Raw genomic sequence first — 16,909 nt, 5'->3', positions numbered from 1 at the left:
GGGTTGATATGAAACTTTCAGATTTTCAGACATATATAGCTACAATGACATGATACATGTTTATTTCTGTTTGCAAGCTAGTGCCTGATATCATTTTTTTTTTTGGAGTTACTGTTTATCTTACATAATCAGTTTAATCTAAATCAAAGTTTACTATGTACAGATAAACCATATATTGCTGCTCACCAGTACAAACCAGCATTAATTTGCTCATGACTGACTGGGAGTGAGCGTGAAAATCAACAAATTCTCACTATTTTCCACAGCCGTTTTCATCAGGTGTTAATTGCTTTTTGCTTCTTTATCTCATCTCTTTTTTTTATGACTTCCATCTCCTCGCTAACACACTCACACCATGTCCTGTTGATCTAAACGCCGACCATTTTGCGGCACAGGACACTTTGACGGGCTGAATATATTGTCCCATTTGCCTGCTGGGAACATTTCCATTACCCCTATTGGCTTTGAGTGAGGCCAAAGGTTTCAATCATCACCGCTGTAACTGTCACTTTGTTCTGTATCACGTCTGTGGGACCTTGACCCCCTGTGGGCTCAGGGGAAAATTTTGCCCAATAAAACCGGACTGCGTTCTCTAATTTAGCGTTAATGAATGTGTGTGTGTGTGTGTGTGTGTTTGTGGATAAAAAACCTAAGGTGACAGTGAAGGACAACGTGTTCATATATTACAGTGGATTTACTTTAAATCCTATAAAACACTCTCTTTCTTCCTTTCTGTCCAGCTCCAACGCAAGTCAGTCCAGTGATGGTGGGCAATCTCTCCAGACGTCCTCGTGAAATAATTGGTAATTCAAGAGTACATGGCGCGTAAGGAGGCAAACGAATAGAGTGATGGACGGCTGAGATGCCGTCATTACAGAGAGCATGCGGTTGGCAGAAATAGTGCTGACGTTCCAGTCCTGCACTCTGCTCTCCAAAGACGTGAGTTATGGTCCCATATCCCTGTGAGACAGGTTAGAGGCATTTGGCACACACAAGTCGTGCTTCTCGTACACATTGAATACTACATACCCTCCGTCACCTGTGCAAAAACATGTATGCATCTACTGTATGCGTGACGCAAAGAGGACAGAGAGAGAAATAGAAACAGAGAGAAGGATTTTGCGCTTCCTCATCCTCCATTAAATTTGTGTTCACAATCAGTTTTTTGTCTGATGAGTCACCTGCAGCTTCTACGACGCTAAGATTTCGCAGTTTCCCTTCAAGTACCTAGTTGGCAATCGGACCAACAGGTAATATAGCGGAGAACAGATGGGTGGCAGTCTTGTTAATGTTATCCAAGAGGGAAAAGGAATCCCGCTTCTACAGCAGCATCTTACTGGCTCTGCAGTCTCAGTTAATCTGCACAGAGAAGGTAGCCTCTAAGTCCCATGTCCAACTTTGTCTCCGTTGTCTCTGCCCCCCTTTTCTGCTGTTATCCTTTCTTTCCTTTCTTTATTTCTTTCTCCTACATGCTCTCTCCTCTCTCCTCCCTCATCCTGCTGCCGCTGAGTAGCCGGAGAGAGAGGCAACTCTGCAATGCAGACACAGCAACAACCTCGATCCATCTGACCAATTAGTGTGAGGGTATGAGTGGCAGACCCAGCAGCCAGTCATAAAGAGAGGCTCATCATGGGGCGGAAGGGGGGCCTGAAAGACTGACAGAGGAGCTCAGAGGGGTTGAATGACAAATAAAGATGTAGGTAGAAGAGAAGTGAAGGGAGAGGGGAATGGACAGAATGAGGAGAGAAGAGAGATCTATGTAAATAAAAAAAGAGAGCTCCAGACATGGAAACACTCCCATCCACTTCATTTCCTCAAGAGTCACTGGCCAGTGTGAGTCCTATCACTGCAGTTCTTCTTACTCATCAGCTGGCTGAGGTCCACCAGCTCGCCCAGTTCCCCTCGCTCCAGGGCTCCTCTCAGCAGAGCCCTGGTCAGCCCGGGGGGGTGTTGCTGGGACATGTAGGCCTGGCCACTGGGAGCGGGCATGGAGGGTGGAGGCAGGGGGACGGGGACCATGCCGTGGCTGCTTAGGATGTATCCTTCCGGGGCTGGCCAGCGCAAAGGCAGCGGCTCGCCATACTCCATTGGGGCACTGGGTGCTGAAACCACCCGCCGACGCTCGGGCGAGTCCTGGGGGGTCATGGGGTATACGTATTCTCCTGCAGACTTCCGGAGAGGAGCCCTGGGCGTGCCCTTCACTCCTTTTTCTTGCTTGCTCAGGCAGACGTAGTGCTGGCGTGGCGCGTCAATTCCACGGCTCTCACCGATGTGTCTCCCGCCTCCCCCCTGCTGGAAGAGTCTGGTGGTCAGGTAGACGGAGGAGGGGATGCGGCAGGGAGAGCCCAGACCAACAGAGCCTCCCCCCAGGTACGTCTGGCTGGTGTCCCACCCTCCAGAGTTGGAGTCAGACAGTCGTAGGCCTCTGCGTTTCTGCTGGGGCGTGTGCTCCGGGGTTGGCAGGAAACCCGGGTCGAGCTCTCCCGACTTCACCCAGCCGTTGGGCATGACAAACAGGGTTTCCCCGCCCTGAGTGCAGGGGCGCTCCCCGCCTCCCTGCCGCGTCACACTGAGCACGGAGCCTCCCATCCCACCGCCGTTAGTCAGCAGGCCTCTTTCACGCCGCTGGATAGAGGACTGGGAGGTGTTGCCGTGGCGGCGGTTGGCAGGTTTGTGGGCCATGATCCAGCAGACGGCGAGGCCGGAGAGCGCCGCCCCGATGGTGAACGCGGACACAGCAGACGCCACAAGCAGGTTGAGGGAGACCAAGCTCTCCGGTTCAATCAGCAAACTCTGCTGCAGAATTCCTAAAGATTAAGACACACAATTACAAAGATGACATTTAGTGGAACGGATGGACATTCTCTCTCAATGTCTGTCCAGAGGGCGCAGTTGTAAATGATCATTACTACAAGCGCTGCTACTTCTACTGAGTGTTTCTCCCCTCACAAGATATAATAATTATTAAATCAATAACCGAAATAGCACTCATAATTGGGGTTCAGCATTATACAATGATTGTCTTTTAAAAGGAGCTTCACTCCAGTCTGGCCTTGGGGCTCCACAGGCTCCAGGTTCAGAGAGGCCTGCACTTGTGATCAGCACAGCTCAGACCACAGCAGCTGACGCTCCTTTTCTCCTCTCTCCTCTCCACCTCACACTTTCCATCCTGCAGCCCGGTCAGTGAGTCTCTCCTCGCAGCACACTATTACCTCAGTGTTTCCACCCAGCTCTAATCACTCCCATCTGCAGACACAGCAGCACATGCCTGTCCCCGGCTCGGCCTCTGCTTGCACATTCACCACTCGGATTAGAGGCTGTCAGGTCTGCAGCCGGGCATCACTGACTTCTACTATCGGTTTCTAAGTGCAGGTAAAAAATGTGAAGCCCATTTGTTTGAAACAAATGAGTTTGATGAAGGCTTGGAATGTGCTATGTGCTTTTTTTTTCTGTTTGGAAATTCGGATCTACCTACGTGGATTTCACGACTTTGAAACTGGCCTAAAGAGGAAAGGAGAGGAAATTACTTTTATTTTTTTTCTTTACTGTTTCAGAGCGAGGTTCAAAGAGACCATCTCTGGCACTGCTGCAGTGACGTTTGAGCCTCGCAACAGAGGTGACATCAGTATTTCACGCTAAGCTTTTTCCAGCTCACAGGTTACCCTCGGCCAATCCTCTCTCAGATGCTCAGCTTTGAGAGAACAAAGCCTGGTGACCAGGAGGATGTCGCACCTCCCGTCCCGCAGTAGTATCGTCCACCAGCAGTTACACCTCTCACATCATCCCTAATTAAACTGTCTCACACTGGGAGCGTTTTGACCTGTAGGCAGTGAGGTTGAAACCAAAATCCCAGTTCGACTCCCACCTGAAAAAAGACACCAAAACACCCAGTTGCTAATGTAATGGTTGAGTGGATCTTGCTGAGCTGGGGGGGAGGAAAACCCATTATACCTATAATTAAATTAAAATGTGCTCAATTACAGAAATCGCCAAAAATATTCTCTCTCATGGAAGTACAGTATCAGAACAAAATGTTCAATGACAAGCAGACAGGTGTAATGAGAGATTTAGCCACTAGGCGGCGTCTGCCCTCAATCCGCTGTACACAGCCCGAAACATAAATGTCATAGTGCTGCAACCTACCATCACAGTCTCCTAGATGGGAGGTGGCGTTTCCATATTCCACATCTTGTTGAAAAGGCAGCCTGCAACACACGGAGATCAGCACATCAGAGACTTCAATATTTCTCTTCATATACAAACACCATCCAGTAGGAAACGTGTTATTATAGTGCCCTTAATTCAATATATACAGTTACGGTATGTAATCGCTCATGGACGAATGTTTACAGTCGAACAGAACAGAAACAAATGTCATTAAAAATAACTCATGAATGTGAACTGTTTACTTTTTGTATGCACATGTTCACATTAGCATGCAAACTGCACATTAATGGGGACATTTGTTGATAGTTATCAATGAAATGGATATGGTACATATTGATCCATCCAGTGTAATAGGATACACTATTGATTTCCTCCTTATGCTTGCCATCATCCCTCAGGGAGGTCAGAGGTCAGGGTCAGCCACAGCGAGTACGGATTGCGATACTGCTTACAATGTTTGACTTGACACCAATAATCCTTCACATTGTTTATGGGAACATGAATTTATAAAGGATAATGATAGTAATCATTTTTTTAACTATTATTGTTTTGATAAAGATTGGTATTTAATACTGTAAATCATGCTGAATCAAATACTATACACCCACACATCTTTACTGGTTTAGTTAGCTTACAAACTGAAATAAATACTAAATTGAAATAATATTAATTTTTACAAATTCATAACATTTATTTTAATCTACTACAACATTTTACCATTAGTGTGCAGCTGTATTTAAACTTCCTGACTGAAATGGGATGTGTGCTGTAATTCAGTGGTTTCTTGCGTAACCAGCAAATACACCAGAATTGCATTAAATTACTATGACAGCCTCAAATAAATGAATACGTAAAAAAAGAAACCTTTTACACTTAACTGATTTATATTGGTTAATATGTCTGGACCTTATACATATACCACTTTAGTGTGTTCTTATATGTAACTATAGAATATTGAGTGTGTTTGTTTGGCCATTTCTTTACTTATTTATTGATCATTTTCTTCTTTATTGTATTTGCCCCCAGTTGAGTAACAAGTGTCGTTGTCCACCATTTGTCTGTTATTTCTGTTTCTTTTGTTTTCTTACATGTGTAACTATGTCCATAATTCTCCTTGAGGGAACATTGTGGAATAGACAAAAATCGAAAGCCTTGCTTGCAGTCACGGGAGCTTGAACACTGTCATCGTTTAGCATTTATTCTCCTTATATTACGTGATAAAGTCCACATTCAACACTAGCTTACTTGCCAGACCTTTTCATGAACAAAATAGAGGAATGTTGTAACTTTGCCAATAAAACTCTCCACATATAATAACTTGTCCTGAGTCTGCAGGCAGCAGGTCTGCTGCAGAGGAAAGAAACTGTGCACAGGCTGGTGTGTGTACGTGTGTGTGTACGTGTGTGTGTGAGAGAGAGTGTGTGTATGTTGTTCTCACCGTGTGCCTGGTCTCAGGAAGGAGCAGGTGCTGCCTCTGGTCCAGCCACAGTATGGGTCCCTGGAGGCTAAACAACTCCTACACACCAATGGAAATACAAAGTTTAGAAAGACAGAAGAGTACTGACCTGATTTTCAAAGTGGCCATTTTTAGCATTCTTAGCAGGAAACTCTCCCTGGGAAATTTAGAAAAAAATCAAACCTGGGAACAAGTTTAACAGCTATGAATTTGCAGTGAGTTAGCTTGCTTATTGTCTATCTGGCTAACAGGTAACTAGTTAGGTATAGTGGGCCATTGAAATCCTAAAATGTAAAAAACTATAAGTCCCTATGGATGGGTACCATGATAGTTATTTGTTATTTTGTTATTTGTTTTCAAATGTTATATGTGGATCACTGGTCAAATGATAAATCCTCATCTGGTATTCATCACTGCAGTCACACGTACTGTATCATGTTTCTACATGTTCATAGTTTCCTGTATTCAGCTGTGATATATGACCGCTGTGGGAATCAGGTTCACAGTGTGGGGTTCTACTTCAAAAGATCTTCCCCATATGTGCAGTAACAAAAAAAATCCTTCTTGGTAATAATATTACATCATCTATTTTATTACAAACTAACATCAAGACGATGTTGAAGCCTCTCGTGTCAAGTTAAATATTATATCCCAGGGATAAAAATTCTCCCAAAATAAACAAGTTAGCTGTAGTTTGACAAACACACACACAATCTATCCCTTGCTGATTGAAACATCAGAAGAATTGCATTACATTTGTTTATGGACAACTGTACTATTAATGAGAGAGAGAGCTCAGTGACCAAACCAAAGTTGGCCACTAAGTCTTACCTTGGCTAATGGCCATGGCTACATTTAAAGTAACCGAATTATCATACAAAGAAACATTGAGGAGAAGAAGAATACTCTCCGAGGCAAAACCAGGTGACAGTGTGTCACTTACTTCATGCAACGCGAGTGCAGGTGGCAGCGAGAGGTGGGCACTCGGACCAGACAGGAGGGGAAGGCCAGCAGCAGAGAGTGACTGGTCCGGTCCAACGACAGAGACAAGAGCTGACGAGCCTGAGGAGAGTCCTCACCACATCTGCAGACAGCAAGACACAGATGTGTGAAGACTGGAATCAGAGGTTAAGGAGCCAGCAGACGGAGGACAATGTACACCCTTTGGCCTCAAATCAAGTTGTGACGGGGTCAAAGGCCTCATCTGTTGGTACCTCAAGTCAGACAGACTCATGACCTAACCCTTAAAGGGTCACAACATCAGCACTGTTTTATCTAGGCCTGCTCAGATACAGCACAGAGCCAGAGCTGCGTGGTATGAAGAAAGAAACTCTCTTTTGTGAAAGCTGACAGTGGATGAAGCCAAAGTCCTTCACACTAAATCTATGTTATGTTTTTCTGCTGCTACGAAAGGTTGGAAAACATTAAAACAGGAATAGTTTGTATATATTATGATACATTTAACAGAGCTGAAACGTTTCAACAAGTCAGTTGACAAGAAACTATTTAAATGATGTTTTCGATCACTACTCAAGCTTAAACTCCACATATTCTCTGTTCTACCCTGTAGTGCACGCTCTATGCTTTTCTTTGTATCTTTTGGTTTTGGACTGTTTGAAAAACACAATTTAAATAATAACCATGGACATAATAATGTATGACATTTTGTAGTATTTTTTGACATTTGTTATTATTAATTTCTATTCAATTAATAATAAAAAACAAAAAAACTTTCCATGGCCATCAGGGGGCGACTCCTCTGGTTGTATAGAAGTCTATCAGAAAATGACCCTACTTCTCACTTGATTTATTACCTCAGTAAACACTGTAAACATGAGTTTATGGTCTCAATCGCTACTTTCAAGTCTTCTTCAATACCACATGATGTTCATTAAGTAAATGATGGTGCCATTTACAATAAAGCAGGTATGCTTTAGGGCGTGACTACCTTTGTGACTGACAGGTCGCTACAAAGGCGTTGTCTGGTCTGTGAGTCATCAGTGTTTTTGTCTTAGAACTGTAACCCTTTCAGTGTGTTTTCAGTTCATGAAAAATAATTTAGTCTATGGATGCAACTCTTTTACTATATATGTGAATACAACTGTAACAGATACAGTCAAATAAATAACTGAGTTTTATTCTTAGCTGCACTTCAAAAATGTTAAAGTGAAATTTTCAAAATAAGTGTAATTGCAGACAGTTGTCGTGTGAACTGTTGCTGCTGCTCTCAAGTTCTCAAATAGAAGCAGGCAGCATGTGACCGTATCTACCTGCAACAACGTTTCAATAACTTAATGAAGATCAAGGACAAAATGTCCTGACTCCTACTCACTTCTCTGGGTTGAATGCTTCCACCTCCTCCAGAAACACACTGCCGTGGGAGACAGAATCTCCGCTGGAAATCATTAGAAACTTCAGGATGGTTCCTCGGGTAGAGCCCAGGAACAAGACGGTACGGTTCTTATGGGGACCGGCTTCAGTGTCCGCCACCATGGATGTCAGCTGGTACCTAAAGACATCAATAGTGAAACCACGTTCAATCAATAAAATGAAGTTCTGAGTCAGTATGCGTACCGTCCCATGGTCTTGACCACCCAAGGTCTGTGGCCCAGGAGTGGAACGGTCTCGTCCATCAGTGGGTGGGTCTTCACAAAGTTCAGCACTTCATCCGGCAGCGTGGTGGAGGAGCTGAATCTGGATCCCTGCACTGCACATCCTCCTGGTCTGCAGACAGAAAGACACAGAAAAGTGAGAGTTGAGGAATAGACAGATAGGAAGAGGAGAGAGAGAGCGATAGAAGTCCAGAGAGAGCAAGAAGAAAAGAGCCAGAGGGGTTCTTTTTGCGGCTGCTCGAGGCTGTGTTAGAAGATTTGCTGAATAGTAGGGAAGTTGCTGTGTGATTGACAGTTGGAGCTTATAGCAGGGGAGTAACGAGACTATATATGTAGACAGATGCTCAGTAAAGCAGCACTGCAGTATTTTGCCCAAGAACGGCTCACATGCACTTTGCATAACAATACCTCGGTTTAGGCACCGCTTCGTCCGGCACAGGCGTCCAAATAGACTCGGGGGATTTCTGCTCTTTAAACCGGCCCTCAAAGACGTGAGCGAGCTGCTGCATGTCAAACACACACACCGCAGAGCCGGGGATGCTACCGACGGAAAGCAAAAATAAGACAAGTGATGAGAAGAATAGCGTTTGTGCTTGTTTGTGTGTGCACATTGTTTCCCTCTCTTTACCTGTTTGGTGGCGTGGAGAAGAGACCCAGGATGACGTCTCGCCCCTGCATGCGGATGATGTTGCTTGTGGCGTGCAAGAGGTTGAAGTAAAAGTGCGAATCTCCCGGCACGGAGCAGTTGAGCCGCGCCTTCAGAAATGTGGTCCACTGTTTCTCGAGGACCCGCTGAGAGCCACCCAGGTCTGCTTTGCACACACGGGCTACACGAGACACCATCACCTGGAATAAATCAAGCACAGTCTAGTGAAATAGAGGGACAGTGGAAAGCAATAAGAAGAAGAAAGGAAGAGAAAGAAAGCACCTTCTCTAGATGATGAAACTCCATGGCCATCTCTCTGAAGAAGAAATAAATATGAGGCCCCCACTCCATGGAGCTCACAAAGAAGGGCTCTGAAAAATAATGAGAAAAACACAGTTAGACAAACACACACATATATACACACACAGAACAGTAGCGACGCAGTGCCAGGGGCCAAAGGTAACGCTCCACAGTCCGTGACATGGAGCTGTAATAACAATCACATCTACATGGGCCGCTGCTGTCCACGGGCCTCGCTCATCAAATATTCATGTCCTGTTTAATTCATCATCTTGGACAAGACGATACACATTATTTACCATTTATTCATCCAGCACTGTTCCAGCTTTGACCTACCCCAGCTTGTTTTTCTCTCCATGAAAAACAAACTCCACCGTTCAATCTACGGCTTGTTAAAACCGTGAATCTGTAGAGTCAAACTAACCTAAATACATCGCTCTGTCTGAGCGTGTTTCACTTAAAAGAAACCTATGTTTGGTTTCATTGAATGTAGCTTTTTATTTGGCTCCATGAAAAGACAGCCGAACCAATTTCAGTTTTTACTAAACTATTATATATAATGGTGATGGTTTCTGAAATTTGTTTCTAGAATATCAATTGAAGGTGTCTGACGCAGGAGAGTCATTTAAATGTGACTGTTTCTAAAAGTACCTCTGAACCATTTGGAGTCGTGTTTGACTGTGCGGAGGGCGGGGCTGTTGCCGAGACTACGATAGATCACCGCGTCGATGGCCAGGAAGTCCGTCACAGTACCAGTAAAGAGACTTCCATCTGAGAGCGAGAGGGGAGCACAGAGGGAGGAAAGGAGGAGATTAAGAAGAAGAAGAAGAAGGGGAACATACAGATTGGAGAGATAGCACAAGGTCAGGAAGATTAAAACCAAACAAGCAATGCAGCGAGAGGTCTGACTATAAATCATTGGTAAAGGTAAACAAGGGCACAGACGTTTCAGTGTCTGGAGCTTAAAACTGAGTCTGATGTCTGCTAGAAACCCTGAATTCTTCACACTTTAGTGTGCAAACTGAAGATAGTATACCTGCAAATAGAGCCACGTTGGCATGTCGTGGATCATATGGGCACCGTGCCATCCCACTGACAGGCTCTCCCACCATTTCTAGAGTGTCTTTCTGCAAAAAAGAAAAAAAATATATGTATAGATGAACAAACTGGCAAGCACACAGAGAGTGGCCAGCTGACAGATAGATGGTTACTCACAGTGTAGTTGGCACACAGCGGGTTGAAGGCGTTTGTTCCACATACAAACAGGCCACCATGCTGGCTGAGCAAAACCTTGATGAAATTACGGCACTCTCCCTACAGAGAGAAAAGCACAAAGGACACGATTAAAGAGGAGAAGAAAATCACAAGGTACGGGGCAACAGTTTTGAACAAAAAGTTAAACTCAAAACTACCAGTCAGAGCAAGAAGGCTGCAACTGTGAAGTAGGAAAAGTGCAGTATAAAACTATCCGTAACACCCATAACCACACTCCATCTGGAGAAACAACAGGATAGAGACTTTGAAAGCTGTCTTCAAAGTGGAGGTTGCTGATTGAGCTGCTGCTACTGAATCTGAAACTTGGTGACACTGGTCAGCTCCTCGGTTCCTTTGTGATACGACAACAGTGTCTGATGAAAAAATAAGCGATGGAACTTGAATAAACCTGTTCATCAGTAGCTAAATTGGTATTTAATGATGCTAGCAAGTGTTACCAGCTTACAGTTGTGTGACAGAGCTATATTTTATTGGAGGATATTTGGTAGCTAACTACTGAGAGTGAGGCAGAAAGTAGTTTTGCATAAAAGCAGCCTCGCTCTGCATACCAGCGCTTATAAAATGCACCAATGAACACATTATCGTATCAATGCTGGTTATGCCTCCCGGAGTCTCCGCTGTATGAATTAAACAAATGACATATAAAGTGTTAATCAGTGAGCATTACAGGTGCTAATTGGCAGATTTTGATATAGCTTTGAAAAGAGCCAGGCTAAACGTGAGCCGTTTTCCCCTGTTACCAGCCTGTGTGCTAAGCTAAGCTAACCAGCCGCTGGCAGCAACACCTGAGCTTTTCCTGCTACAGCCTACAATCTCGGGACCCATACCTATCGGTCTCATATGGGCCTCTGGGGCCAAGTGGCTTAATTTGGACATTGCTGGGGTTCCGTTGTAACCAGCGTATATCCGGATCAAGACTTCACTTTTCGATAATTAAAGTCCGATTAGCAACTTGAGACAGTTTACAAGCTGTTTTTTAAAACATTAAAAAGCTAGATCATCGTCAGACGATAGCCGGTGGATTAAGAGATTTCATTTCGGCCTCTTTTTCTCTCCACACAGACTGTTTAACTGCATTAAATCAAAGCCTGCTCAAACGTGATTGGTCAAGACTTCAAATGGAAACCAGAACGCTTCAGTTACCAAAATCTTGTCCAGTTGCCTCTATAGAGATTATTCCCACTATGAAAAACGTCTACAAAAATAACTCTCATAGTATCACAAAAGAACATTATTGACAGTATATTTTCAGGAGGAAAATTCCACATTTGAAATAACTGTTTTGCTAGCTCAGTCTCGTTTCAAATAAAATAACACCAACCAACAACAATTGGCCTTTCCAGTTCAAACACAGAGTAGTACTATACATTTATGAGCATGTATAACTCAATGCCAAGAGCACTTTTTGGTTGGCATTTGGCAAACAATAAAATAAAGTGCAAATATACCTGTTTCCATTTTTTAATAAGGTAAGCTGAACCAACCAGCTTCTGGTTCTTGCTACACCGTTACAGTACAGACCTGACCCAGAAAGTGGTATCAATCTTCTCATCTATCTCTCGGCAAGAAAGCACATGAGTGAATTTTCCAAAACTATTCCCTTTACAAAGTTTGAGTAATGGTGAGTAATGGATGCATTTCAGTTCAGTTCCGAAGTATTGCTGCCATCGTTAATGTTAATAGTTCCACCTGTGCTTTCCGCACTATGGCAAACACATTTCTAAGTGTCTGCTGTGAAAAATGTCTATTTTTGGACTGTCATGACTTCATATGCACACTTACCTAATGGATGCTATAAGACCGAAAAGCATTATGTCTGTTCTATATGTCAGATGATTCACAGCTGCATCATTTACCCTGCGCCTTATAATTTGATCTCTTCATGTGAGTTAGTGGGCTTAAGCTTCAACCTTCTGTCTTTTGTCTTCTCCCTGTTATGCTCTCTGCACCTTGGGCAAGTCTTTCTCCTCCTGTCTTTTATCACAGCTTGTTTTTGCTCATACATATTTTCTTCTTTCTCTGAAGCAACACATCTTTTCCTTTTGTTGTCTCTCTGGCTCTTTCTTGTACCCGGTGGCTGCCCTATCCTCCTTATGTGTTTCTTCCCCACTTTTCCTCCACCTACACACATCCCACCCCTTCCTCTTCCTCAACTGATTTCAATTACCGTTTCCTCCCCGAGGCTGTGTCACTCTCTCTGCTCAGTTTGCTTTATAATGCTTCCTCTTGCCTCTTTCTCTTTTTCCATGAGATCCGCCCAGATTGGATTTTGCGGATGGCAATGCTACATTTATACAATATATCTTATATTTTAGGTCACACCCTGTCAAGCGAGCTACCATCCCATCAAATCTTTCTCTTTTGTAGATTTGATCACATACCTTTAATATCTCAGAACATTGTCATCTATCACTTCATATCCACACATAATTGCCCCACTTCCCCGCAGGCTATGGATGAGATATATGAAGAAGATTGGCACAATGCAGGTGTGCAAGACAATGGCTTTCAAGCTTCGTGGATATCTTTCGGCCTGGGCAACGTTTCACTGAGCTAACGTGATTTTGTGTAAATACCGTATGCAGGCGCGCCCGAAGGAAATAAGGTTTCTCTAACAGCTGCAGTGTCCGTCCATGCGTGTGATAGAGTATATAGATGGTGTTGATGCATGTAAGAGTGGATCTCAGGGTGCTGTGTACAAGCACCGTACCTCATGTTTGCCCTTCATCCGGCACACTCGAATGTCGTTCTTATTGGATTCCCATGTTCGTTTCTGCCAAAGGAGCAAACCACAGTCTGAATAACTTTGTTCCGTGTGTCTGTGTACATTATCAGTTGTTAGTGCGCGTTTGATTTAGCGTGTGTGAAAGAAAATTAGTCTTACCTTGCTGTAGAACATCTCATCACCTGACATGTTATCCAGCTCCACCCTGTACAAGTCATCTCTACAAAACACACAACAAATCAGTGCCAATTTAATACTACAGGTGTCTGATATATAATGTAAACAATGCTGAGGGAAGGGGTCAGCAATTAGACAGTTTTTTCAGCATTGTTTCGTGAGGGCCTTTTTAAACCAGTTTTCAACATGACTTATGTGTTTATTTCTTTAATTCATGTCAGAATCTTACTATGTCTAATCTTGTTCTCTGATTTTATCAAACATCAGATGTAATTTCCCCCATTAGTACGTGAGGGCTAACAGAGTGACAGCAGTTCATATGTTAATATTCATTTGGCAGAAAATGAGAGTATGTGAATGTATGATCTGTGGTGCTCATAACAGTAGCGTGACTCGTTTATAGTTGAATGAAAGTTCTGCTGTTGTTGTTGCCTTAGAACAAATTTCATCACCACACCATTTCTGTTAGACTGCCACCTGTTTGTGTTTTTGATGACACAAATCTGCTAAAGCAGTGGAATTAAAACTAAGTTTGAATTGTGTTTCATTTAATTTAAATGAGGTTGACTAACAATGTATTTGTGTTTTTCATTGGCTAAATTCGATTTTTTTTGCCCAGGGGACCACTATTTGCTACTACAGTTCACTATTCTCCGTACATCATGTATTAGAGTAATGTGAACAAACAGCTTTCACTTGACATTTAACAACAAGATTGATTGCTTACTCGCTACAACAAACTGAAAATGTCCTCTGCAGAGTGACAGCAGATGGAAGCCGAGGCATCAAATGAAGAGCAAACGGATATTAATGCGAACACGTCAGTAATGCACAGTTGGAGGTGGTTGCCGTTGGTTACCTGGCTCCTATGTAGAGCGTGCGGTTGACTTGGAGGACCGTCTGGATGAGCAGATCCTGCCTCTGAGCCGAACGATGAGCTCTGCCCAAGAACACTGGATACCTCCGCACAACTGACATGGACACACACACACACAGTCGAATAGAGTGAAACGCTTACTAAAAAGAATCTGGAAATGAAGTGCATTGCTCAAGGATACTTTGATAACAGAGCGAGTCAATCTACATTTACCCTAAAGACTTCTCTAACCTTCACTTTAATTGTATCTTCGCACATTCTTGATGCCTTTCTTTAGAAAAACAAAGATGTGAAGAGATGATGGGTGCAGCATAAGTACACTAAAACACTTTTATCCTCGTTCTGTTTTGCTTTTGTTGATGCATGCAGCTCCAAAATGACAAAAACTGTGTGCAACCATTACTGTAATTTTATCATAAAAAGAAGAAATTACCTCCTTTTCCTCTCTACATTTCAGATAAGTGGGAGAGTACAGATGAGGCGGAGAGAGAAAGTGGCGGTATCAGAGTATGAGAAAGTTTCAAAGTGGAGGACGACGGTCTCCACAGGGAGCCCTCATCATCAGGAGACAGATTGGGAGAACGTCTCATTGTCCTTGACTGCAGGGGAGGGAGAAAGGAGGACGTTGCAATCCATCTCCACCTGTCTCCACCCCTTCTCTCTTCCCTCAGCCTTCTCTCTTGTCATCTGTATCACCCCCTCCGATCCAATTGTCTCACGCTTTTTCATCTTCCCGGGCCTCTCAAAATCCATAACAATCATTTCTCTTGCTCCCTTTCATTCTGTCTTTACATCTTTCTCTCTCGCTCATATTTATCAGTCTACCATACAGCCATTGAGAGGCCGAGTGAAGTATTTTTATCTATCTGTATGCCTGGGTCCACACACACAAGCTCTGACCCTTGACCCCGATTTCCACCTCCACCATGAGGCCATTCATCATCAAGTCACACACACACACACACACACACACACAGCAGGAAGGAAACGTACCCTCTACAGGGACATAGCTGAGAGGACTGGGTTCCTCTGGGAATGAGCCATCCGCCAGTTGAAGCAGCAGGAGAAGAAATGTGAGGGGTGGAGCCACGGTCGCCATGGCAGCAACACACATGCACTGAAGAGAGACGGGAGAGAAGAATATCATTGTTGTGCACAATACATGTTCCTCTGGGTGTGCATGTGCATGAGATTGTGACTGACATTATGACATAATCAACAGGTCTCTCTGTGTGTGTGTATGTGTGTGTGTGTGTGTGTGCAAGAAGAAAGGGTCAGAAGTGCAGCAGGGTGACTGCAGCCACCAGCCTGCCTTCAGCAAGGAGCTGATGTGTTTCTATTGTCTGCTCACTGGTGTAATAGGGCTCTATTGTCAGAACTGTCACTCCATTGTCAAACAGTTTGAATCGAATGGGATTCTCACAGTCATATAACACACCGAGAGACAAAACAGTCACAGGATTACAAAGCCACTTTGGGTGATAATGCTCCTTTCGTTGATTGTGTTTCTGTACGGACATATGGAGGATATATTACTGGCAACTTGCGACAAAAAAAGAATAGCTGGTCTTTAGAGGGAGTAAAAAAAGAAAAGATGAAGGGAGTGACTCGGGGAAGCTGGACAATGTCTTTCGAAAGGTCAAAAGTCAAGAATGCTCTAAATCACAAGCAAGGAAAAGAGGAGGAAAATAACTTTGGTCTTTAAAAGGTTAAGAGGCCACAAAAGGTCACACTGTGCAAGGTCCGCGCACACACACACACACACACACACACACACACACACACACACACACACAAACACATGTACAAAACAAGAGTCGACAGCCATGCTAGCTGTTGGGCAAGGCACCAGACCCCCAAACTGCTGTATAAGCTGTATAGTAGCTGCCCACAGTTCCTAATATTAGGATGGGATAAATGCAGAGGATTAATATCTCTGTGTGCTGTGCTGTGCTGTGTACATGTGTGACAATATAAGTTGATTTGATTTGAGTTAAATGCTAACATAAGCGTTAAGCAGGTTTAATGTTAACCATGTTCACCATTTTAGTTAGCATGTTACAATTTGCTAATTAGCATTCAACACAAAGAAATGTTACAGCTGTGGCTTAAAGAAATTTCAATACTTTTGTTTATTAACCAAACTGCTGGACAAATAGAAATATATAGAATATCTTGTGGTGGTGAAAAGTCAGGGGATCACTTAAGTCTGTATAATTCATCATCTGGGAACCATGAATATCTGTACAAGATGTAATGGCAATCCATCTAATATTGAGACATTTCAATCGAGACAAAAGCGGTGGACTGACAACAGACCAAACTGACCAAAAACCATTGTAGAGGGGTCAAACTGTCAAAAACAAGCCCCCGTGCTGTACATCAACATATCATTCACCTATAAACCCAAGACAGTGAAATAACACTGCAGCACATAAGTTACAACCAGTTATAAATTGTAGCCGCCACGCCATCAAACACTTTGTAGATCTATAAGCTTTTCTATGAATTTATTAAAAATGCCTGTGGCTGAGCTGCACCGTCTTTGACGTGAGAATACTTTGACAAAGGAGAGGATATAAAAAGAGAAGGAAAGAAAAGACAAGACAAATGAGGAGAACAAAAAGGGCGGAGTACTAAGGTTCTTAAGAGTGCCGCTAAAGTCCTCGACAAT

The 16,909-nt window shown here is 43.5% G+C and overlaps 1 protein-coding gene across 1 annotated transcript; it reads right to left on the bottom strand.

The window, feature by feature from the left end:
* Positions 1-1,821: 1,821 nt before the first annotated feature.
* On the bottom strand, positions 1,822-15,349 carry LOC142956445 (semaphorin-6B-like). Its single transcript, XM_076098049.1, has 16 exons — positions 15,229-15,349; positions 14,218-14,329; positions 13,341-13,401; positions 13,167-13,229; positions 10,397-10,495; positions 10,218-10,308; positions 9,833-9,952; positions 9,164-9,252; positions 8,864-9,081; positions 8,644-8,775; positions 8,198-8,347; positions 7,956-8,132; positions 6,567-6,707; positions 5,606-5,683; positions 4,144-4,205; positions 1,822-2,807 (listed from the first exon to the last, which is right to left on the bottom strand). The coding sequence occupies exons 1-16, from the start codon at positions 15,347-15,349 to the stop codon at positions 1,822-1,824; spliced, it is 2,700 nt and encodes an 899-aa protein (XP_075954164.1).
* Between the last annotated feature and the right edge of the window lie 1,560 nt (positions 15,350-16,909).

Source organism: Anarhichas minor, unplaced genomic scaffold (assembly GCF_050575085.1).
Source record: "Anarhichas minor isolate MPS153535 unplaced genomic scaffold, ASM5057508v1 ptg000024l, whole genome shotgun sequence".
Taxonomy (NCBI): Eukaryota; Metazoa; Chordata; class Actinopteri; order Perciformes; family Anarhichadidae; genus Anarhichas; species Anarhichas minor.
The sequence above is the reverse complement of the archived record's forward strand: the minus strand, read 5'-3'. Positions and strand labels throughout refer to the sequence as shown.